The 24212-nt window shown below is 40.6% G+C and overlaps 1 protein-coding gene across 6 annotated transcripts in view; it reads right to left on the bottom strand.

Moving 5' to 3' along the window:
• The window catches only part of kif13a (kinesin family member 13A), a 231391-nt gene that overhangs the window by 141707 nt on the left and 65472 nt on the right, over positions 1–24212 (bottom strand). For all 6 annotated transcript variants that reach the window (XR_005630696.1, XM_039737010.1, XM_039737011.1 and 3 more), the window contains exons 3-6: positions 24073–24085; positions 16556–16616; positions 12389–12481; positions 11237–11417 (exon numbers count right to left, since the gene is read on the bottom strand). Coding sequence is in view for 5 of the 6 variants with exons in the window: in XM_039737010.1 (XP_039592944.1) it covers positions 11237–11417; positions 12389–12481; positions 16556–16616; positions 24073–24085 (348 nt within the window). In the remaining variant the exon portion in view is untranslated. The remainder of the gene's footprint in view (positions 1–11236; positions 11418–12388; positions 12482–16555; positions 16617–24072; positions 24086–24212) is intronic.

The raw sequence follows: 24212 nt of genomic DNA, 5'->3' as shown, positions 1-24212 counted from the left end.
TCAAGCTCAACGACAACGATAGCGGATCAATCCTGGAGAGTGCCCTACGAAGTGAAAAAAAGTCCACAGAAAAAACAAAAATTCTCATGTAGTTTGTGTCACATAAACCTCATCTCCATTTGTAAGGTTAAAATATGCAAAAAATTGTGCATTGTTTGCTATTAACGGTTAATTCCTGAAAGCTCCGCATTAAATGTCAACAAGGAAGACTTCATTCCCACAATTCTGTATGTTAGAATTGAAGATCTGTCTCTTCCCCTCACCTCTGTTCACTGGTGAGGAAACCGGTCTTTCATTCAAACATACAGCACTGTGGGAAGAACATCCTTCCTGTTGACATTTAATACGAAGCTTTCAGGAAGTAACCGTTAATAATATTTTAGCCAAAAAATGGACACGTTGCTCACGTTTTGACCGTACATATGGATATCAGACATGTGGATTATGTGACACGAAGTAAATGAGAATTTTTTTCTGTGGACTTGTTTCACTTCATTTATCACTATCCAGCGTTGATCCCCTATGGACACCATTGAGTGTGAATAATTAAGCTCTCCACGAAACCATGAGATTAACATTTTTTGTGAATTTTTTGAGAAAGTGCCCACTGGTGTAAATTGTGCAAATGATGAAGGTAATATTTTTAACTGTATTGGCCTTAATTTATTTTCTGATAACCTTTAAGAAGTATACTACTAGAAATTTAATATCACTATTATTTATCTATGTTCTTTATTTTTATATTTTATAGCAGAATACCCGCGCTTCGCAGCGGAGAAGTAGTGTGTAAAAGAAGTTATGAAAAAGAAAAGGAAAAATTAAAAAAAAAAACATAACATGATTGTTAATGTAATTGTTTTGTCATTGATATGAGTGTTGTTGTCATATCTATTCTTAACAAATGAAAAGAAAAAATATATATATATTTATATAGCATATCTTTGCAAAACAAAAAGAAAGAAATAGAGTGTCACATACACGTCTTCTTTCCTCTGCCCATTAAGTAATAAATTAAATCGATTATAAATTATTAACACAAAGTAAATGGAAAAAAAAATATCGGGAAAGAAACAGAAACCAGAACTTACCCCCACAGCATCCACCGCGCTTCTACCGTTAGAGCCAAAAACGTGGTACACGCAGGTTGTGAGGTGTGACGCTAATTAACGCTCGTGCTACAACAGATTATAGTGTTGTTATACTATAAACTATTTACAGGGATCAACAGTTTTGGAAGTTTTGACTATCCAGCGCTTATATTATATATTCCGAAATATTCCAACACCGTCTTTATATACTCAGGGTTTGGGAAGCGCTAATCAATGTAATCGGTGTACCAGGAAATCATGCATTGACACAAGTTCCCCTTTGCTTGGAATTGAAACTGTGATTAAATGCATTATTTTTTTTATACTCATCTGTGCGATTGTCGAGGCGTGCTGAGTTGCGCAGCAGCCTTACTTATGAATATGCTAAGCAAATTCCTTCAGCCGCCACGCCTCCCACGGCGAGAGAGCTGGCCGCTATGGCCGTATACAGTACTGTATAGGAAAGAAGGTTCTAGTTATGACCGTCAGGTTTTGGGAAGCGCTGATCAATGTAATCGGTGTACCAGGAAATCATGCACTGACACAAGTTCCCCAATGTAACCTTTTTTTAATGCGTTATGGAGCACATGCATCGAAGTTTCTCATCTGTGCGATCGTCAATGTAACCTTTTGTAAGTAGTGCCTGGAGGATTCAGTGTATATGTCACTCGCTCGCTTCTTATTGTTTTGCTGCCTTCTCAATTATATACTGCATGTTTTCTTCAGCGCGTTTTGGAGCTCTTCCTGGTTTTATACGTAGTGCGTTGACAGTCAGTTCACCTGATTACGTGGGAGGCGTGATGATGTCACAAGAAACTCCGCCCCCCACGGCTTTCCAGCTGAACTCCATTACAGCGTATGCAGAAAAATAGCTTCCAGTTATGACCCTTACGCGTAGAATTTCGAAATGAAATCTGCCCAACTTTTGTAAGTAAGCTGTAAGGAATGAGCCTGCCAAATTTCAGCCTTCTACCTACATGGGAAGTTGGAGAATTAGTGATGAGTCAGTCATTCAGTGAGGGCTTTGCCTTTTATTAGTATAGATTTAAGACTACAAAATTTTTGAGAAAGCATCAGTTACTGCACTTCGGCCATTTAGCGCGATTCCCCAAAGGTGATCCGGCTCGCAGGATTCTCATTGTTGAAGACCCGAGTGGCTGGACCAAGCCATGGGGACGCCCGGTCATTTTCGGAGGGTGGGAGTGGACCGCGTGTCTGCCTTTTGCCAACCAGGATCCCGAGCTGTTTCGTCGTGTGGTGGGTGCAGTAACACGCTGTACCAGTGCATGCTCCCCAACCTGACCTGACCAGATTATCATTATCACTACTATTATATATTTGGATTCATTTCTGTTTTTTCTTTATTTCTTGCTCTTTACCATTGATTTATGGTTTAATTTTGCATTCATTTTAATTAAATTACGCAAAGTATTCTTCAAGTAAGAATTTAAATTGTTATCCAACAGAACTATAGGACTGTCCACAACAAAAGATGCCATGCTAGAGAGAACATGGACACTTTTGAAGTTTTGTTTCTTCCTTGTTTTGGAGAGTCTTTCAAGATGGATCACTATTGATGACTTTTACATTTAGCGGCTTTTGTCTGTTTCACTTGCTATATGGAAAAATACACAATCGTAATGTTAATTAGAATCGTACATATTTGCAATGCTTAAAGCTACGTCCACACAACTACATTTCCATTTAAAAACTCAGACATTTGTCTCCATTTTCATCTTTCATCAACACTACCCCAGAGTTTTAACCCCCTAAAACACAGCGACTTTTGAAAATGCTCTCCAGAGGCACAAGTTTGTGGAAATGCCAGGTCAGCCTTGCAGTACAAATGGATGAAAACAGAGAGCTGTGAAGACACAGACTCTAATCATACATTAATTGTTTTCTGTTTATTTCATGGAACTTCGCCGATTATTTTCCTTCCTTATACTCATAGGTTACTGTCAATAACAATTCGATCTCATTGTAAGTCCAAACCAAACAATCTGCTTTTGTTGTTGTTCACATTGCTGTTATGTACGTGTAAACTCAAACTGTAAATGAGTGTCTAGCATGGATGACACTTTCTCTTCGTGTTTCCTGTGATGCACTCATCCCCAGTGTAGGCAAACAGCTACAACATACATTGTTTTCGTACGGACAGATCTGAAAGGACAAGTGTGGATAGTTTTTGTTAAAAAAACCCCACTTCTAAAACTAAAGGAAAATATAAATCTGACTGTTCAATCAAGTTTTTTTTGTTGGAATGTAAACGCAATGTCAACTTAAGTTGTAACTCATCTCAGTGATCTCAAATCAAATATCACTTTGACTGACTTATACTCAAAGAACCATTTTAGAATAAATAAGGGATGGGAACGGCATTTATGCCACTTTAGCCTTCAATCCAAACCTAAGGGGAGTTGGGTACTTCATACACAACTCAATACCTTTTATCGTTTTTCAACTGATTTCCAATTCTAGTGGCCTAAATGCACTTGCATTTGGAAGTCTACTGTGAATTGACGCAAAACCAATTCAAGGTAATGTTTATGATCCTAGCTAGTTTGGTTATGAGTTCATGGTTCACTTTGTTCTTGAACTCCTAACGTACGTCCGTTAAACAATACTAGCCTGTGGTATTAAATTCTATTCTTAATTCAGCCATCAACCCATGGCTGTAAATCTTCTCTAGAATTGATGCAAGGTTTCCTAAAACTAACAAATTATCCACATAAAAAGCTTTGCTTGATTTTCTCCAGAGGACATCAATTATTCATGAACTGATTATTTCTTCATGGTCAGCATTACGCTCCTATTCGTCTAGTCATGTGATGATGATGATGATGATGATGATGCCATTTATATCTTGAATCACGCTTTATTCATTATGGAACCACCAGTTACAGGAAAATCCCTCCTTGCTCAAGGAACTATAATCCACTTATGTTGAGAGATGACAATTATGTCAACCACCTGTCCTCATATATAGATTTTATTTATTGAAACTAATTCCTATCCAGATGGATCTATCATGTACATCCCCATGGGAATCATTCACTGCTTATCAGAGAGGCCAAACGATACCATGCTTCTCATTTAAGAGGCAGGGACACATGTGGAGTCTTTAAAAACCAGAGGCAGCTTATTTAGAAGAGGAATACGCAAGAATGTGAATCTCTGACCGTTAGAAGAACGCAGCTTACAATCGACTAAACTGAACATACCAAATATGTTAGAGACAAGCGTCCACACTCATGAGAAAAATTCAAACAGATTAAACAAAAAATACAAGCCTAAAAAGAAATCTAGTATTTAATTATTGGTAAAAAAAAAACCAGTGTTATTATGGTTTGCTTATGTAAATACTGGTATACTCATCAGAATTCATGAGTAATCAAAATTTAATTTACTGCAATTCCTCCTTGACAAATATGACATTCCAACACTTCAAAGACATTTCTAAATTACGCTGATATACCCAAAGGGAAAAAATACAAATTCATATCTTATTAATAACATAACTGTTTGTTACCTGAAAATCCAATAAAAATATAATATATATATATATATATATATATATATATATATATATATATATATATATATATATATATGTATATATGTATATATGTATATATATATTAAAAATACTTTTTAAAAACCATGCTTATATTAAGTTAAAAAGTGTACTAAAAAGTTAAAAATAAGTCTCTCATCCATTATTCAACCCACTATATCCTAACTACAGGGTCACGGGGGTCTGCTGGAGCTAATCCCAGTCAGCACAGGGCGCAAGACAGGAAACAAACCCCGGGCAGGGCGTCAGCCCACCACAGGGTGCACACACACACCAAGCACATACTAGAGACAATTTAGAATCGCCAATGGATCTAACCTGCATGTCTTTGGACTGTGGGAGGAAACCCACGCAGACACGGGGAAAACATGCAAACTCCACGCAAGGAGGACCCGGGAAGCAAACCCAGGTCTCCTAACTGCGAGGCAGCAGTGCTACCCACTGCGCCACCATGCCGCCCTCTCATACATCACTCGTAAAATAAAAGGTGGGCGCTTCTGCTAAGTTTTTAAGAAGTGTTTATTGAATGTCGATTGATGAAAAGTGCCCACGCTTTTCTTTTACGAGTGATGTAAGAGAGACTTATTTTTTCCGTTTTAGTACACTTTTTAACTTAATATAAGTGTGGTTTTTAAAAAGTGTTTATATATATATATATATATATATATATATATATATATATATATATATAAAACTGCTCAAAAAATTAAAGGAACACTTTGAAAACACATCAGATCTCAATGGGAAAAAGAAATCCTCCTGGATATCTATACTGATATAGACTGGGTAATGTGTTAGGAACGAAAGGATGCCACATCGTTTGATGGAAATGAAAATGATCAACCTACAGAGCCCTGAATTCAAAGGCGCCCAAAAATCAGAGTGAAAAATTATGTGGCAGGCTAGTCCATTTTGCCAAAATTTAATTGCAGCAACTCAAATTGTGCGCAGCACTTTGTATGGCCCCTGTGTTCTTGTATACATGCCTGACAACATCGGTGCATGCTCCTAATGAGATGACAGATGGTGTTGTGGGGGATCTCCTCCCAGATCTGGACCAGGGCATCACTGAGCTCCTGGACAGTCTGAGGTGCAACCTGGTGGCATTGGATGGATCAAAACATAATGTCCCAGAGGTGTTCTATTGGATTTAGGTCAGGAAAGTGTGGTGGCCAGTCAATGGTATCAATTCCTTCATCCTCCAGGAACTGCCTGCATACTCTCACCACATGAGGCCAGGAACTGTCGTGCACCAGGAGCCACTGTACCAGCATAGGGTCTGACAATGGGTCCAAGGATTTCATCCTGATACCTAATGGCAGCCAAGGTGCCTTTGTCAAGCCTGTAGCGGTCTGTGTGACCCTCCATGGATATGCCTCCCCAGACAATCATTAACCCACCACCAAACTGCTCATGCTGAATGATGTTACAGGCAGCATAATGTTCTCCATGGCTTCTCCAGACCCTTTCACTTCTGTCACGTGCTCAGGGTGAACCTGCTCTCATCTGTAAAAGCACAGGGCACCAGTGGTGCATCTGCCAATTCTGGTATTCTATGGCGAATGCCAATCGAGCTGCATGCTGCTGGGCAGTGAGCTCAGGGCCCATTAGAGGACATGGGGCCCTTGGGTCACCCTCATGAAGTCTTTCTGGTTGTTTGGTCAGAGACATTCACACCAGTGGCCTGCTGGAGGTCATTTTGTAGGAATCTGGCAGTGCTCATCCTGTTCCTCCTTGCCCAAAGGAGCAGATACTGGTCCTGCTGATGGGCTATGGACCTTCTATGGCCCTCTCCAGCTCTTCTAGAGTAACTGCTTGTCTCCTAGAATCTCCTCCATGCCCTTGAGACTGTGCAGGGAGACACAGCAAACCTTCTGGCAATGACACGTATTGATGTGCCATCCTGGAGAAGTTGGACTACCTGTGCAACCTCTGTAGGGTCAGGTATCGCCTCATGCTACCAGTAGTGACACTGACTGTAGCCAAATGCAAAACTAGTGAAGAAACAGTCAGAAAAGATGAGGAGGGAAAAATGTCAGTGGCCTCCACCTGTTAAACTATTCCTGTTTTGGGGGTCATCTCATTGTTGCCCCTCTGGTGCATCTGTTGTTAATTTCATTAACACCAAAGCAGCTGAAACTGATTAACAACCCCCTCTGCTACTTAACTGACCAGATTAATATCCCAGAAGTTTCATTGACTTTATGCTATACTCTGATTAAAAAGTGTTCCTCTTTTGAGCAGTATATATATATATATATACATACACACACACGAGGGGGGACCCAAAAATAACTGGAATTTTGTTGTTGTTAGGTTGGTACTTGTAGTACGTGGTTGGGCCGCTAGGGCGATCTAGTTACACTCCTCACAAGTCAGTCTGCCAAGTGCCATCAGTCTGGAAGGTTGTGCTTGTGTTCAGTGAATTTTGTAAAAGTAGTTTCGTGCGTCTTTTTTTTACGATGGTTGATTATCGTGAGCAACGTGCAGCAGTGAAATTTTGTTTTCTTCTTGAAAAAAGTGTTGCAGAAACTATTGTTATTGAAACGGTATGACAGCCCTGAACCACCCACCCTACTCCCCGGATTTAGCTCCATGTGATTTCTTTTTGTTCCCTCGGATGAAAGAAGACTTGAAAGGAAGGCGTTTTGCTGACATCGAAGAGGTAAAACAAGAAATGACCATAGCATTAACGGGCATTACTTCAGACGAATTTAAAAATGTTTCGAACAATGGAACAAACGGTTAGATAAGTGTATTTCAGCCAATAGAGAATACTTTGAAGGAGACTAATTGTAGTTTGTACAGAAAATTAAATTAAACACGTTTTAAAAATATTTCCGGTTATTTTTGGGTCCCCCCTCGTATATATATGTGTTACAGCCAAAACTAGAAATCAGCCAAAGTGGGAAGTGTCCGGCCAAATCGGGAAAATGGTCAATGTCACTGTAAACTGACTGGCCAATGTCTGATCTTTTCCTCGATTTTGTGATTTGGCCAGCCAGTTTGCGAAATGGCATGGGGCAATCGGCCAAAGTCGTAAGAAAAAAGGCATGAGCAGCGATTTGTTGCGCACTTAGTAGTGCAATTGCATCGAGTGTAGCCTTGGCGGCTCTTGTTCAGAAAGTGGACGCCACTTGGTTCTTGTAATTAAGATTAGGTATATAAGTAGGTTTCACATTTCTGTTATTTTAGCCCTAAAATAGTGACTTAACATCAGGGACCTATTTTACTGACCTTAAGGTTAGTGTTTGGGCGAGGGGAAGGCCGTCTCAAGTGGCGTCCGCTTTCTGGACAAGACCAGCCTTGAGCAGTTTATCGTGCAGAATGGAAAACTCACTTCTGAATCTGCATCTGAAAGTTTTTAAGCATCTTCGCACCTTGAACAGACAGTTTTACATCAGTGCATTGGATTTTGGCCAGGGAGTTCTCACCACTTTGCAAAATGGCCAGCCAAAGTAGCATATACACTGGACATTTCTAGTAATTTGGACTTTGGCCACACCTCTCGGCCAAAATGAACGGCCGGTCAATTCGGGAACTGGCCATAACATATATATATTATTTTCAACTTTTTAGTCTTGGGTTTGTTTTAGTATAATTTTGTAATCGCTATTTTAACACTTCCTTTAATATCTCTATCTGTTACTAGCGACATCTATTGGTGAAATCTTGAACTATTCTTCATATGAAAATTTCATTTCTTAATTTATATGGATTAATTGATAAATTAGTGAAACGGATTATTGATTCATGTATTGTCATTGGAAGTGAGTAAGTGTTCAAAATTTCAAGACAACAAACAGGTGAAGTTAAAAGAAGCGTAGTAATAATGTGCTGCAGCCACACATCCTAACCTGTGCATTTTGATAAAGTAATTGGCAGAGAACAGAAGACGCTGACTCTTGTCACCGACTGACTTGTAGCAGCCATGACACTGCACTTTTTCTACTTCTACATACTGTATTTAAAATTCAGCCATACACAGATCTATGTGTGAGAAACTGAGAAAAGAGACCAGCAAATACAAAATAGGAAGGGTCTAAAAGCTTAGGCTACCACAGTTTTACTGTTCTTAAAAGCTTCATCAGCAGATTAACAGCTTGCTTGTAAAAACACAATTTCCTTAATTTTCAATACCCGGTTCACTTGTTACCAAGTCTATGAACCTTAAATAAGGCTGCCTTGTTTCATATGATCACATGTATGCCACAGATTTGATACAAGTCCTGACCAAGTCAGGATTGGTAGAATATCAACGTTGGCCTTTGCTAACACATGTCCTTTATTTAGCAGTATACTGGGGGAGTCCTAGGATTGTCTAAATGGGGCCCTAAACATAAACACCCAGCCTGAAAATTGTATAGGTAATTACTTTAGATGGGGGCATCCTGTCCACATGTCCAGCAGCACAAACACAACGCAGCTTTTGATTCCCCTTACCAGAGGTTGTGTAGTTTCACTAGTGAGTTGTCAACTTCATCTTTCCTATTCCAAGCAGCAACGTAGGCACCCCCATTACCCACATTTTAAATGTTAGGCCACAGTGACCGACAAAGGACCAGGGGTTACTTTGACAGGCATGAGAAATTCAAACGGGCAACCAATTAACTATGAAAGCACTGCTGTGCCAAACTGCCATGTCGCATACAAGACACTGAGTAACCCCTGAGGGTGATTTGTTAATAAACACACAGCTTGCGGTTGGACAGATGGCTTCCAAAGAACATCTGGGCAGAGTCCAGGCACACAGGCATGATGCTGACAGATACTGAGCTGAAGCCACAGTTAGCTAGATTCTCTCTTCCATTTAATTAGAAAATTGTATTTAATTGGTGCATCCAAAGCAAAAGCGATAGCAGACATAATGTCATTTGAAGCAATAAACTGGGAAAGGAGGGATGGATAGGCAGGCAGACAGACACACAGATAGATAATGAAAAGGGCAGGCAGGCAGATAGATATACTTTAATTTTAGTATAGTTGGCTAGATAGATAGATAGATAGATAGATAGATAGATAGATAGATAGATAGATAGATAGATAGATAGATAGATAGATAGATAGATAGATAGAACGAACATCTGCTTAGGGATTACAATGGCCAATACCTGATACTGCTCACAAAGCATTCAGTCAGGTGATGAGTTACAGTTAAAAATCTCTAGTTCATTAAGCAAAATACCAGGAGAAAGAGTATGTGAATGTCACCTGTTCTCCCCTGGAATTTCGCAGTTGGAATTGGTGACGAGGGATAAAGCGGCCTGATTTGTCCAGCTCAGAATGTGGCCACTATAGCCCTTAACACAATAAGCAGATGAAAAATGAGAATGAATTTATATACGCAGACACAGTATATTTATATATAGGTGATGAAGTGCACTATATGAGGTATCACATCGAGATAATCACTTCAATGGAAGTGTTTGCAAAGTTTTGTAGATTTAGAGTTGCAAAGCGGTTAGAGCATTGAAATTTAAATCGCACGATTGATGATACAATTCCTGCCCCTGCCTCATTGTCATTTAATCTACTTGGGCTCCAATAAAATATATGTAAACAGTGGTAATGTACCTTGATTTTGTAAGCTGACTTGAGTAAAAGCTTTAGGCAATAAAAAATAAAGGAAGTGTGCAAAGTCATGAACAGAAAATTGAGAGTATGTCACATTTGGAATGTGCTGCAGATGAGGTGTCGAAGATGTCAAAATGAGTTTACACACACATTTACACTGTAAACGTGGATTACCTGACAGACAGACAGACAGACAGCTAGACAGATATGAAACACACTATATGATAGATAGATAGATAGATAGATAGACTTTATTTTTAGCATAGATAGATAGATAGATAGATAGATAGATAGATAGATAGATAGATAGGCACTAGATAGATAGATAGATAGATTGATAGATAGATAGATAGATAGATAGATAGATAGATAGATAGATAGATACTTTATTAATCCCAAGGGGAAATTCACAAATATGATGCACTATATGATAGGTAGATATAAAAAATAAAGATAGATGGCTACATCCATGGACAGACAGACAAATGGATATGAAAGGCAATATATAAAATAAAAACAGCCAGACAAACAGATGGATCATTTTAAAAAATTACATAAAACTAATGAAAAAAGAGAACACCAGAGAGACAGATAAGGAATAAAAGGCCAACTACGACATCTCGCCTGCAGCACATTCCAAATGGGACACACTCTCAATTTTCTGTTCGTGACTTTGCACAATTCTTTTATTTTTATCATTGCCTAAAGCTTTTACTCAAGGCAGCTTATAACATTAAGATATATTAGAACTTTTTTTTATATATTTTATTGGAGCCCAAGTAAATTAAATGAAAATAAAGCAGAGGCAGGAATGAAGCCATCAATCTTGTGATTTAGATTTTAATGCCCTAACCACTTAACAACTCTAAATCTACAAAAGTTTGCAGACACTTCCACTGAAATGATTATCTGGATTTGATCCCTAGTTGCTGTAAAGCATTTTGCACAATTGAGATCACGACTTTATTTATCCAGTTCTATCTTAAGAAGCACTCACCCCTTAGGATCCAGCAGATCCCGGACCTTCTCGTTGTAGATCTCCATATAGGAGACTTCGATTTTAAAAGAGTGAGAGTCATTTTCTTCCTTTGAAACCCTTTCAAACAAAGCACAGCAAAGTCGGGGGATAAGGCCAGGCTGCTCGGAATTACCCATCATAGAGAATGACTTGCCTGAACCTGAAAAATGAAGAAAAAAAAAAAAATCAAAGTCTGATCCCAGTAGCTCAGTGGTCCCCAACTCCGGTCTTGGAGGGCCCCAGTGTCTGTAGGTTTTCATTCTAACCCTTTTCTTAATTAGTGACCTGTTTTTGCTCCTAATTAATTTTATTCAACTTGCTCTTGAAGACTCAGAGCCCTTAATTGTTTCTTTTTCCTTAATTAGCAGTCAAACAATAATGAGACAGAAAATGAACCAAAATGTGATCAGCAAACATGACCAACATTGTCGATCATACAATATCTCAAAATAAATAATGGTGAGGGTTTCAGGAATGCTTATCTGCTCAGGTCCCCAAAACATTTCATCAGTGCTCTTAGAAAAGAGAAAATCAACAATATCTGAAATGTCTTCCATTGTGCAATGAGAGCAGCAACAAGCCATGGAATTAAAGAACGAGGGGTTTAATGAACAACAAGAGTCAGCACCTAATTAAGCAACTGGTTGGAGTGAAAATGGTTGGAGTTTGAGGCCCTGACCTAGGTGGTCTTCTGTTGGCTCACTCACTTCACATTTCATTTCTGTTTTGGTGCCATGTAAGGAAAGAGATGAAGCAATTCAGAGGAATGATGAAGAAATTATGGGGGATAAATCCTAAACAAAAAAATCAATTAAAATTAATTCAAAAGAAGTTAATTAGCACCAAGAACAGGTCCCTAATTAAGAAAAGAATTAGAATGAAAACCTGCAGCCACTGGGGCCCTCCAGGAGCAGAGTTGGGGACCCCTGCAGTAGCTTATAGAGCCAGAAGTGGGCAGTGGGGAATGAGTGCTGAGCCACCCAGTATGCTCAAAACTGGAGGATTCTGGAAGAGCCTGCAGAGAGGATGGCCCATCTGACCTGGCCTTGTCCAATGGGATTGTGATCATGTCATTATTCACAAAGCTGTTGGCTCAGAGAGAGGGTCATTAATGACTGAAAAACCTCATACCGGTTTGCCCATAAGCAAAGATGCAAGCGTTGTAGCCGTGAAACGCGTTTTCAAGTATTCCTTCTCCAAGGCACTTAAACACCACTTCTTGCCCTGTAAAATTAAAAAAAAAAAAGAAGTTATTAATGCAACATGATCTTAAACGTTTTTGTTGAGTTTTTACAAGGACCCACTTTGCTAGCAGACAACAAACTCGGATCTTCTTGATCCAATTCAAGGTCATTGGAGGAGGAAGCCAAGGAGCGAGGCGGGACATCGACACTGGATGGAGTGCCAGTGCGTCACAAGGCTCACTCGTCCACAATCCACAAGAGGTTAGCTGGCCATTCCAATCTGGGTCAACAAGCTCATATGTGAGTAAAGTTGGAGAACACACAGAAAACCCTACAGACCCACTTGGAGAATCCACACACACAGGAACTATGAATGGGGTTGAAATGAAAGATGCTGAATGCTACGAAGCAGGTAGCAGATAAAATTATGCATATCTTGAAAAGAGGGCACGGTAGATGTGTTGCCATCTTGACCTTCAGTTCAGTTCCTGACTAGAACACTACAGAGAAGTGGCAGGGATGACTCTGGGAACTCCTGCATTAGCTATAAAAAAATCATCAGCAACTTGAATGATGACTTCCATCCCGTGACAACACACATAAGTGATACATAAAATCACTTCTATCTTTCAGCATCACTGCTTCACTTCTGACAAACAACTGTACACACCCAGGCACCAAGAGGGAATGTTGTCTTGTGAGAAAGCCGATTCCTCAGAGCAGAGAGAGAGAGTGGAGCAGGACCGGACCACCCAGATGTTACCACAGTGCAGCTGTGAAAACCTCCAACTCTGTTTTCCTTCTCGTTTTAAAAATCAAAGCAAACACACACTCATCTTCCAAATCCCCAACTTCTAGGCAAGCCCTTTATTGTAATCGCTTAGCTTAAGAAACGTTTTCACGTGGCTTTAACAGTAAGGTGTCAGGTATCGGGAGAGTCGTGCCAAGCAAAATGTTTGGTGAACAATAGGGGATGGGGAGCAGGGGCAACGATTTTTGGCAGATGTCATTTTAAAATGGTGAGCTGGCAAATTTACAGTTACGTTTAAATTGGTTTGCTTAGCAGCTGCGTTTGCAGAGTGACTTATAAAAGAAGTGAACATAATCAGTGAGGGGACAGTTTTGGAATGAGTGTCACAGGACCAGGGGCCTCATGTATAACGCCGTGCGTAGAACTCGCATTATAACATGGCGTAAGCACAAAAGTCGAAATGTGCTTACGCACAGAAAAATCCAGATGCAGGAATCTGTGCGTACTCCAACTTCCACGTTCTTCCGCTACATAAATCCCGATCAGCGTGAAAACTAACGCTTCGTGCACATTATGTAACGCCCCAAATCCTCCCAAATGCCTATTTGAATATGCAAATCAATATAAATCGCCCTTAAGCGCAGCCTTCTGTGAAAAGACAATGGGAAAAGCACGGGGGGAAACATAAGAATTTCAGCGAATACCAAGTGGAGGCAAAGGAAAAACATACTATTTGTTCAAATAAACCGTGGTATAATCAACAAAATGAAGTTGATCGAGTGACATAGCGTGTTGGAGAAACTTGAAAGCTCACATTCACAAAATCGCACAGTGCGGAAATAAAAAGAAGTCACATATCAAAGTTGCCGTGAAAAGAAGAGTTGTAAGCCCACTGTCTGAGTGTCATATGAAAGCTTATTAGGGTACAGATAAAAAAGGCACACGGTGGGGAAAAAGCACGAAATGTCAACTTCAATCTCGACATTTCCACTTTAATCACGTAGTTTATTTTGTCATTTAGTAGAACATTATAAACTTCATCTTAAAATCGTTTAATTAACCAGTTTCTCAAATCACATCGTAATTAAAGTAGCACGTTAAATGCTTTGTTTTGTATTTGATCTTCTACTGTGTGATCTATGTGTGTGAATCACTACTTGCTTCTTAAACTGGCTCTCTTCCTCCAACTGGACACAGAGTCCATTACATTTGTGATATTACAGCTCTCTGAATAACTAAAATACTGAGATGTATACGTGATGTCATTTTCATGATGATAGGAGTTAAAGCACATTATTAAACATGTGTTTCATGAGCCTCGTGCTCATGACAAGCATTATCTTTTTCGAAATTTGTGCTGCGTTTTTAGCTGTGTTGTTATTTTCTCTTTCTGTTTTATATTCAATATATATTGGCGTAGCCGTACTGCAGTCCTTGCTTTTCTTTCCCCAAGTAACCAATCACCACACAATCAGCTCTGTAATAGGCGTTAAGCCATCTGTAAGCTTAGCGCCGATTCTTCAAAACGTTTAAAGAACATTGAAATATCTTAGTAGTACATGTTTAATTATTCTATCCTTCACGACACTCCCAGTGAAGAATATAGATTATTTAAATGAAGTTAAAGTTTTATGTGTATAATTTAACAAACATATTTTGCTGCATTTCACCTTAAAAATGATATCGTCATCATATGTAAATCGCGCTTTATAAAGTGGCCCAGGTTGTGAGATATTATAACTGTAGTGCAAGTTTACAGTGGGGTGATTGTACTTATAAGTACAAACCGTTCTACAAGGAGCAATTGATTGAGTGCATTTAAAGTTCTTGGGATTAAACTGTTTCTGAACCGCGAGGTCTGTACAGGAAAGGCTTTAAAACGTTTTGCAGTGGCTGAGACAGCGTGTCCTTAAAGCTGTATACCGATAATTCTCTTTCCGATCAGCTGCTGCTGTGATTCACACTCAGATACAGTGATATAAATACTCCGAGTCGTGCAGTGAGAGTAATATGGAAAAAGATGATCCACTGTGGCAACTCCTAACGGGAGGAGCTGAAAGAAGAAGAAGAAGAAGAAGTGAGAGTAACAACGCTAAAGCAGTTATGGTATTTGGAATACTATGGCTGTTCCCTGGACCATTATATTGTTACGAGTTAATTACAATCAGATGCATTACACTAATAAACAATATGCGGTTAGTTTCTGTGTATTTATAAAGCCGCGTCATGAAAATAATGAGTAATCACACAAGAACAGTAGCACTGCTTTGACGCTGGGTGCCGCCAGTTTGCAAAATCGAGCGGAGAACTTGCGTCGACAAGGCATGAGGTACCGTGAAAAAGGGCGTGGCTTTACGCCAAGTGTAGGTTTTATACATCGCGATTTGAACGTGGAAAAGTTCTTACGCAACATTTCTGTGCGTACGCACCGTTTATACATGAGGCCCCAGGTTACAAAACTGACCATCATAAGTGAAGAGTCCTAAATGAAATGCACCCTAGTTACAATTCCTTAGTTCGAAAAACTTACCAATTTGGCAGAAATTCACAGAACTGGGGAGTCAGTCACAACTGAAAGAGTCTGGTGGTCAAATGGAGGTGGCCAACTCGTTCCACACGAATTGGACTGAGGTGGTACCTCCAGACACCATTCACCAGAAGACCTAAGTAAGCAAGAAGGTCCTTTACAAGCATCTCCATTTACGTACAGAGGTGCTGACCCACTGACTACTCTGTTGGCAAGCATCAAATATTCAAACTTAAAGTGTGCTTCTACAGGGAGTCAGGGCAGTGATTTGAAAGGAGGAGGGACGTGTGCCAGCCTTGGCTGGCTGAACACCAGACGTGCCGCTGCAGTGACGTGGTGACACATACCGGTGCTCCCGTCAGCAGAGAGCTGCACGACTCCAAACGGTGTGCTGCATACTCCGTCAGATACGGTCTGACTTTGTGGATGAAATTCAAATAAATTCATTCCTAAACTTAAGAATCATATTAAAAATCATATGTGACAGTGCCTACTTTAAAAGAAGTGAAACAAAGGAAGACCAATTAACTACCTAAACAAATCTATTTATTGGGTGGGGAGCCTCTGAATTAGTGAATGAATTAGTAGTCAACTACAGTAGGTGTCCATATAAACAGTATTAAAAAAAAAAAAAAATCAAAAAACATGCAAGGCATGCAAAGAGCAAGAGAGTTCAGAATCAACAAAATTACAATGAAATCGCCTACAGATGCACCCGTTACATAACATTATATTTTATCAAGGAGTTAATGTTGTATTTTGTTATTCTCCTATACTGAAGAAATACCTGTAATATGGTTCAAAGTACAAATTGAATAAAACCTTAAGGGCCGCACCTGCATATTTCGAGACGTTTGACTCATCCATGGACCAGAAGCAATAGTCAAAGGCAAACACCTGTTTGAGGAGAGAGAAAAATATGAAGCAAATGACAATTAAAATGAAGAATGCGTCAGACACCCTCAAGCAACCACATTCTCGCTTTTGTGAATAATCCATCACCAGCCGCATCAAGCAAAGAAGAAAAAGACAATCGGCAAACCTGATGACTAACCCCATATTGGAATAACATGAAAAGGTGTAGAATCCAGGTGCTGTTCCTCAGTGACAGCAAATATTGAATTATTAAAGTGACTACTTTAACATACCAGTAGCAGACATAAGTTATGTGCACCAGTTAGTTCAGACTCCACACGTTAGGACCTGCACCCCGGGCAAAACACAACATGAAGCTTAGTGGAAGGCATTCTGAGGTCTGGGAAACTTTGGTGAACAGATAGGAATGGTGCGATAGATAGATAGATAGATAGATAGATAGATAGATAGATAGATAGATAGATAGATAGATAGATAGATAGATAGATAGATTGATTGATTGATTGTAATTTTAGTATAGTAGGCAGGATAGATAGATAGATAGATAGATAGATAGATAGATAGATAGATAGATAGATAGATAGATAGATAGATAGATAGATAGATAGTGGAAGTCACTATATATTAGACAGACAGACAGATAGGAAAGGCACTATATAATAGATAGAATGTCATGCACACAAGGGACAGCTTAAGGGCTTTGGTGATTGTTATTCCCTGCCATTCCAGTGGTTGGTGCTGTGTCTTAATGACTTTTGTCTTCCTCCCTCTGCTAATTAGATGATTGACAGCTGTAACATTTCTGACATCACTTCCGGTGTTCATCTGCCTGAACTAGCCTCTTTTTGCCAGAAGGACTTTACAGTGAAACATCTGCCATTTTGAGACAGTTCATATGGGAACTTGCTTTTTGAAAGACTTTTTCACAATTATTGCGCAATTTCTTTTGATTTTGCCACACTCCAATTATACAGGGTGACCAGGGTGGTGTCCCAAGTCTTTATTGAGGTCTGTCTGTACTCTGTCTACAATAGATAGATAGATAGATAGATAGATAGATAGATAGATAGATAGATAGATAGATAGATAGATAGATAGATAGATAGATAGATAGATAGATAGATAGATAGATAGATAGATAGATAGATAGATAGATAGATATAGTATAGTAGGCAGGATAAGATAGATAGATAGATAGATAGATAGATAGATAGATAGATAGATAGATAGATAGATAGATAGATAGATAGATGCATGAAACAATATGCTGATCCCACCATACAACTCTTAATGTTATTAAGGCTTCATAATACAATATTCCTATGATATGAACATTTTTATGACAGAAATGCACTGTATGCTTACTGTTACGTATTACTAGACATTCAAACATCTAAACATTTTAAAATAAATTCAAATACACAAGTTTTAACATATAGTCTTTTCTTTTATTAACACAAATTAATCTTAAAACACTCTGTACATAAGACTGTAAGTGCCTATAAACTTATAATTAAAAGTTACTGCAGTGCAAACCCATCCAAATTAAATTTACAGTTTTGTTTTCTAAGTTACCATCCTATGTCTTCTTTTATTTCCTGTTTGAATGCCTTATTAACCCATTAGCTGTGATTCCTGACTGGATATCTGAAGAACTTGTGTTATGTTTCCCTTTAACAAAATGAGAATGGCAACACAGCACATAATGTTGAGACCTCTCTGCTGTGGCCGTGTGACCCGCACTCACTGAGTACAGACGTATGATTCGACCAGAAAAGCAAGCCCCGGGAATTTGGCTGTTTTCTCCTTCCACCATGTTAGAGGACTGCCATTGTGTGATCTACTGCTGCGTAATTCCTCTTTGCTCTAATCGACCTTAATTTCTGAATGAATCTCAGTTATTGGTGCATTGATGCCATATGTTCAATGTCATATTTGACCTGCATGCCACCTAAAGCTGAGCATTTTTTGGCCTGGCAACTGGCAAGCAGTACTTGCATGGAAGACCAACCAGGAAAATCTTGGGTTGCTGCTGGAAGAAGTGTTGGTGAGGCCAACGGGGGGCGCTTACCTTGTGGTCAGTGTGTGGATTCCAAAGCCCCAGTGCAGTGATGGGGACACACTGATGAGAAAATGGTGCTATCCTTTGAATGAGATGTAAAACTGAGGTCCGGACTCTCTTTGGTCATAAAAGATATCTTTCAGCAGGAGTAGGGTGTTTCCTGATATCCTGCCTATTATGACCTTGTCCATTGTGGACCCCTAATCACCCCCTGTCCCTTATTGGCTAACTCTGCCTTCTCAGGGCTTGGCTTAAATGTATCACTGCATGATGTCTGTTTAAATACTGAGACAACAACATTGTGATCGTCAAGAGGCCGGTATGATGTCACCAATGCCTGCATCCCCACATCGTGAATTATAAGAAATCCATCTTCAATCACGGAGTTACGTTAACATTAAATGCAAAGTCCTATATGACAGCAATCCCAGCCCCAGAAAAACATCTTTATATAATTAACAAAGGCAAAGATGAGAATTTCAGTATTCACTTCCATGTAGAAGCAGGGAAATAAGAGGCCTAACTTTGCACGCAGCTCAATTAAAGGCATGAAGAAAGCCTCTCGTTAAAGAATGTGGTTGGAATGAAATCCTGCAAATGCCACGGCCCTTGAGGAGTGGGCTTTGACATCCCTGTTTTGAACCCACCCACTAAGTTCTGATACAGTGAGATGAGAGATGCACAAATAAGGGTGGATTTCAATTAGAAGGCAAAAATGCCGAGCTGAAACAAGAGCAATCAGCAGCAATTACTCCAGCCGTCCAGGGGTTTCATTCAAGATAAGTTCAGTACAAAGAGTGAGGGCACAGGTGGGTCACCTCCTTCAACCCCAGTGCCAGCAATTCCCCTTTTCTAATTCGATTCACTTGAACAGGTCTGAGAAGTCTGGCCTGGAGGGCCGAAGTGGCTGCAGGTTTTTGCTTCAACTCAATTTCTTAATGAGAAGTTAATTACTGCTGATGAAGCACTTACTGCTCAAGTGATATTTTTTTCTGCTTTATTTTAGTTGTCTCGTTTAATAAGATTTTGAACCTGTAATTACTTATTTTAGTCCTCAATAGCTGCATGCTCTGTTTTGAATGGCTCCTTCAAAGTTTTGCTTGAACATTCCGGTTGATTTTGCGACTTCCCTCATTGCGTTAAGTATTATAGTTCGCTTGGGGAACTGATTTCTGTCTTAAAATAAAATGTGTCACACACGTGAACGTGGGAGACAGTTTACAGGCTCAAATGGTGTCATTTCTCAGCTGGACCATGGGCTGGCGCTGCCTTCTAATGCTCTCTCCATTTGTCCATCAGCAGACAGAGTGAAGACCGTACCTTCCAGTAGCACCACCTTTGATCCACCCACTGATGACACCACCTCTAACGACGTCCTATCTGATCCAGAACCCAACTCTACAGACATCACTTCCTTTTCCGGCCTCCCTGACTCCACCTCTTCCTGCTTGTAAAGGCAGAAAAACCTTATCGTTTTAAATATATATATATATATATATATATATATATATATATAAAAATTTGCATGGAGGCTGAAGAGAAGAAAGTGAAGAACTGAATATTATTCATCCACTTCAGGCTACAATGATCTGGACGATATCTTTGGAAAGGAAAACAAATCTACAATAGAAGAATCACCTGACATATCAGAATGAAAACACTAACAAGCCGTAAAATGAATCTCCTTAGCGTTAGTCTCAGACATTACTCAGGCTGTGAAAACCATGCTAAAAGTGTTAGTTTTGAGTGTCTCTTGGGCAACTGAACAGATGCATCGTGCATAAGCATTAAAACCAAGAATCACTTGGGCTGTAAGTGTCTGAGTGTTGGTTTTCACTAATTATGAAATATCTGCACTTTACCAACAATGAAGACTTTGATGAGAATACCCATCCAGCACCCAAACTGAAGGAAATTTGGGAGTGTGAGATATGGCCGGCCAGTCATCCCGGACAATACCCCCAGGCCGCCAGGTGGAGCCATCCCTGCAGCATTTGGGGGGGAGGGGCCCCTGCAACCCTGCTGGATAATGTGGGGGCCACCAGGAGATGCTGCTGGGAGGCCCAGAGACATTGGTGTTCACTACAATCCGGAAGTATGTCATAGTCATGGGGACGGAAGGACCGACGTACTTCTGGGATGAAGAAAAGAGGACTTTTTATCTAACCCGGTGGGCACAGACAGACGGACATCATATTTCACCCAACACACTTTTTATTTACACTATTTATTTACAGGTGTAATGTGCACTCACAAACCCCAGTGCCTCCTGCACCGATTCCCCCAAGTCCAGGCCACACAGTCCTACTGCCTTTCTCCTGGCCGCCTCCAGTCCTTCCTCTCGCTCCGTCCTCTTCCACCCGACTTCCACTCTAGACTGAAGGGAGGCGGCCCCTTATATAATGCTCCCGGATGAGCACCAGGTGTTCCCGACATTCCCTCCTTGGCCACGCCCCAGCGTGGCGGAAGTGCCGGCTGTCCTCCCGGCAGCTCTCCGGGCGCCACATTAAGTCTTCCCCCCAGTACTTCCTGGTGTGGCGGAAGTGCTGGGCTCCAGGGTTCCTCAGGCACCAGCGCGCCGCCTGGCGGTGGTCACGGGCCCCTACAGGGTTGGGCTTCCAAGCCCTCTACCTGTGGCCCCCAACACAACCAGGGCGATCGCCCCCTTGTGGTCTGGAGAAGGCACACGCCCTCCTCTGGTCCTCCAAGGCGTCCCGGCCGGGCTCCCGCCCTGGCCGAGGACCACACGGGATAAACCGGCATCGGGGCGCCGCCTGGCGGTGGCCACGGGTCCCTACAGGGCTGGGCTTCCAAGCCCTGTACCCGAGGCCCCCAACATAACCAGGACGGACGCCCCCTCACGGTCTGGAGGAGGCACAAGCCCTTCTCTCGTCCTTCTGGGCGTCCCGGCCGGGGACCACACCAGAAGTGATGGGGAATCAAGGACTGAGGGATGAAGCACTTCCGGGTTAAGCAGTATAAACGATTGTGGGAAACCCAGACAGGTGAGCTGAGCTGGGTGGCAGGGTGGCAACGCGTCTGGGAGTGGTAGATTTTTTGATTAGTGTATTGTGTATTGTTTAATGAGTATTGTGGAGAGAAGGGTGCTTTGTGCACATTATTTTGTTAATAAAACAAATTATTGGACTTTTACCTGGTATCTGGCGTATAGTCTGAGGATTCAAGGGGACGACAGCACCCCCAATCTGTCACAGGAGATATACCAGGCGATTGTAGTAAAACTTGGGATCATTTACATTCCGGACCACGATGTCAGCATTAATGAAAGTCTCATGGCTTAAAAGAGCAGACTGTCTTGGATACAGCACACCATGTCAAAAAGAGCAATATTTGGTATAAAGCTTTATGAGCTTTGTGAATCTAAAATTGGATACATTTGGAATTCAGTTCTGCACACAGGGATAGGGACAATGTTTGACCCGAAATACAATCGGTATGGTGTTACTGCGTCATCGTTGTGGACTTTGCTCGATCAAGGTTACTGTGTAACCATGGATAACTTTTATACTTCACCAGAGCTATCTGACATCTTGCTGCAAAGAAAGACTGAGGCATATGGAACAGTGCATCCTAACCGTTGTGGCATGCCTGAAGACTTTGGCAGAGGTAAATTACAGCGAGGTGCGCTGGTACCTTGGCAAAATGGCAAAGTGCTTACGCTGAAATGGAAAGACAAGAAAGATGTTTGTCTTCTTAACACTGTACGCAATGCAGGTACAGTCACTGTACAGGCAAAAGGCAACAAGCAGGTTACGAAGCTTCATGCTGCGCTCGACTATAATAGCATGATGGGTGGCATACATCGTGCGGATCAAGAGTTGACTTGCTATCCTGTTATGCGGAAGCAACAAAAAAAAAAAATACTACAAAAAGATATTTCATCATCTGGTGGATTTGGAATGCATTCGTGTTATACAAACAAAAAGCTGGCAAAACTGTATCTCATGCAAACTTTACATGCCAGTTTGTAGAACAAATCACTGACGTACATTCACCGTCCACACTACCGCTAAAGAAACACGGTTGACCCAGCACAACGCAGATCAATCCAGAGCGTCTTATTGGTAGACATTTTACTGATTATATACAGTACCTCCAACAGAAAAAAAAAAACAGAATCAAATTTTTGCCTGTGCTTTTCAAAAGCTGATAAATCTGGAAAGAAAATCTGAAAATAAACACGAAATTATTGTTCGATTGCGTCTTTCACTCCGCTTTAAGATTTACCACACAAAGAACTCATTTTGAGATTATATACTGTTTAGGCATCATTATTATTATTATTCATTTCAAATTATTATTTTTATTCATGATTACTATTATCCATCCATCTATCCAACCCGCTATATCCTAACTACAGGGTCACATGGGGGTCTGCTGGTGACAATCCCAGCCAACACAGGGCACAAGGCAGGAAACAAACCCTGGGCAGGGCACCAGCCCACCGCAGGGTGCGCACACACGCACACACACACAAACACACTCACACACCAAGCACACACTAGGGACAATTTAGAATGACCAATGCACATAACGTGCATGTCTTTGGACTGTGGGAGGAAACCCACACAGACACAGGGAGAACATGCAAACCCTAACCCGGGAAGTGAACCTAGGTCTTCTAACTGCGAGGCAGCAGCGCTACCCACTGCGCCACTCAGCATTACTATTACTATTTGCATAATTATTATACTTATGAGATTTAATAAAAAAAAAAAGTAACACTTTGTATGTGTTTTTTTGGAATAAAATGCAACGCTAAAGAGGTTAAGTAAGATCTTTTATTGGTGAGGATTGGTTTCTAATTACGCATTCAGGTTAATGAACGCTAACCCTAACCCTGTTCCTAACCTGCAGTTACTTCAGCCCTAGAGTACCAAATTTAGTTAGAAGAGTCTGTCTACAACACATCAGACAGTGCGGACTCAGTATTTTCTTTCAATGTGGGATAACTTCAATAGGCTGGAGATGGAGATGAAGCCCAAGCAGTGAGGTTCTGGCTTCTGGTGGCTCACTCCTAACTCCTTTATACACATAAAGCACTGTAACTAAAGTAACAATATGAGCTTCATAGGAATGACACAGAAAATGAAAACCTCAGTGCTAATATATAGAAAAAATAATTGAATGGATTACTCAAAACAAGTAAATATTTTAATGTGCTGGGCCATTAGACACTCTACGGGATTTGAAAGAAACATGGAATTAAATGGCCAGTGCCAGCAGGTTAAAAACAAAGAGGAACAAACCTGGTCTCCTTTAAAGGCTTTCATGCAGCCGCACACTGCAGCGCAGCTCCATAATCTTTTACACAAAAAAATCCATTCAGAGTGACAAGTTTGTCTTGTACTTATTCTAACACCAAATTATGAGCTTTCACGAGGATATACTTACCTTGGGTGGTTTTCTTCAAGCAGAAACAAGGACAGCCATGCAGAGCAGCAATTAAGTTGAGGGGGAAGGCCAACCCCGACAGAGAAATCATGAAAAAGAAAATTAGGGAATGCAACAGTCAGTTTTTGATTTGTGACAAG

This window comes from Polypterus senegalus, chromosome 15 (genome assembly GCF_016835505.1).
Source record: "Polypterus senegalus isolate Bchr_013 chromosome 15, ASM1683550v1, whole genome shotgun sequence".
Taxonomy (NCBI): Eukaryota; Metazoa; Chordata; class Cladistia; order Polypteriformes; family Polypteridae; genus Polypterus; species Polypterus senegalus.
This window is presented reverse-complemented; position numbering and strand designations above follow the sequence as displayed.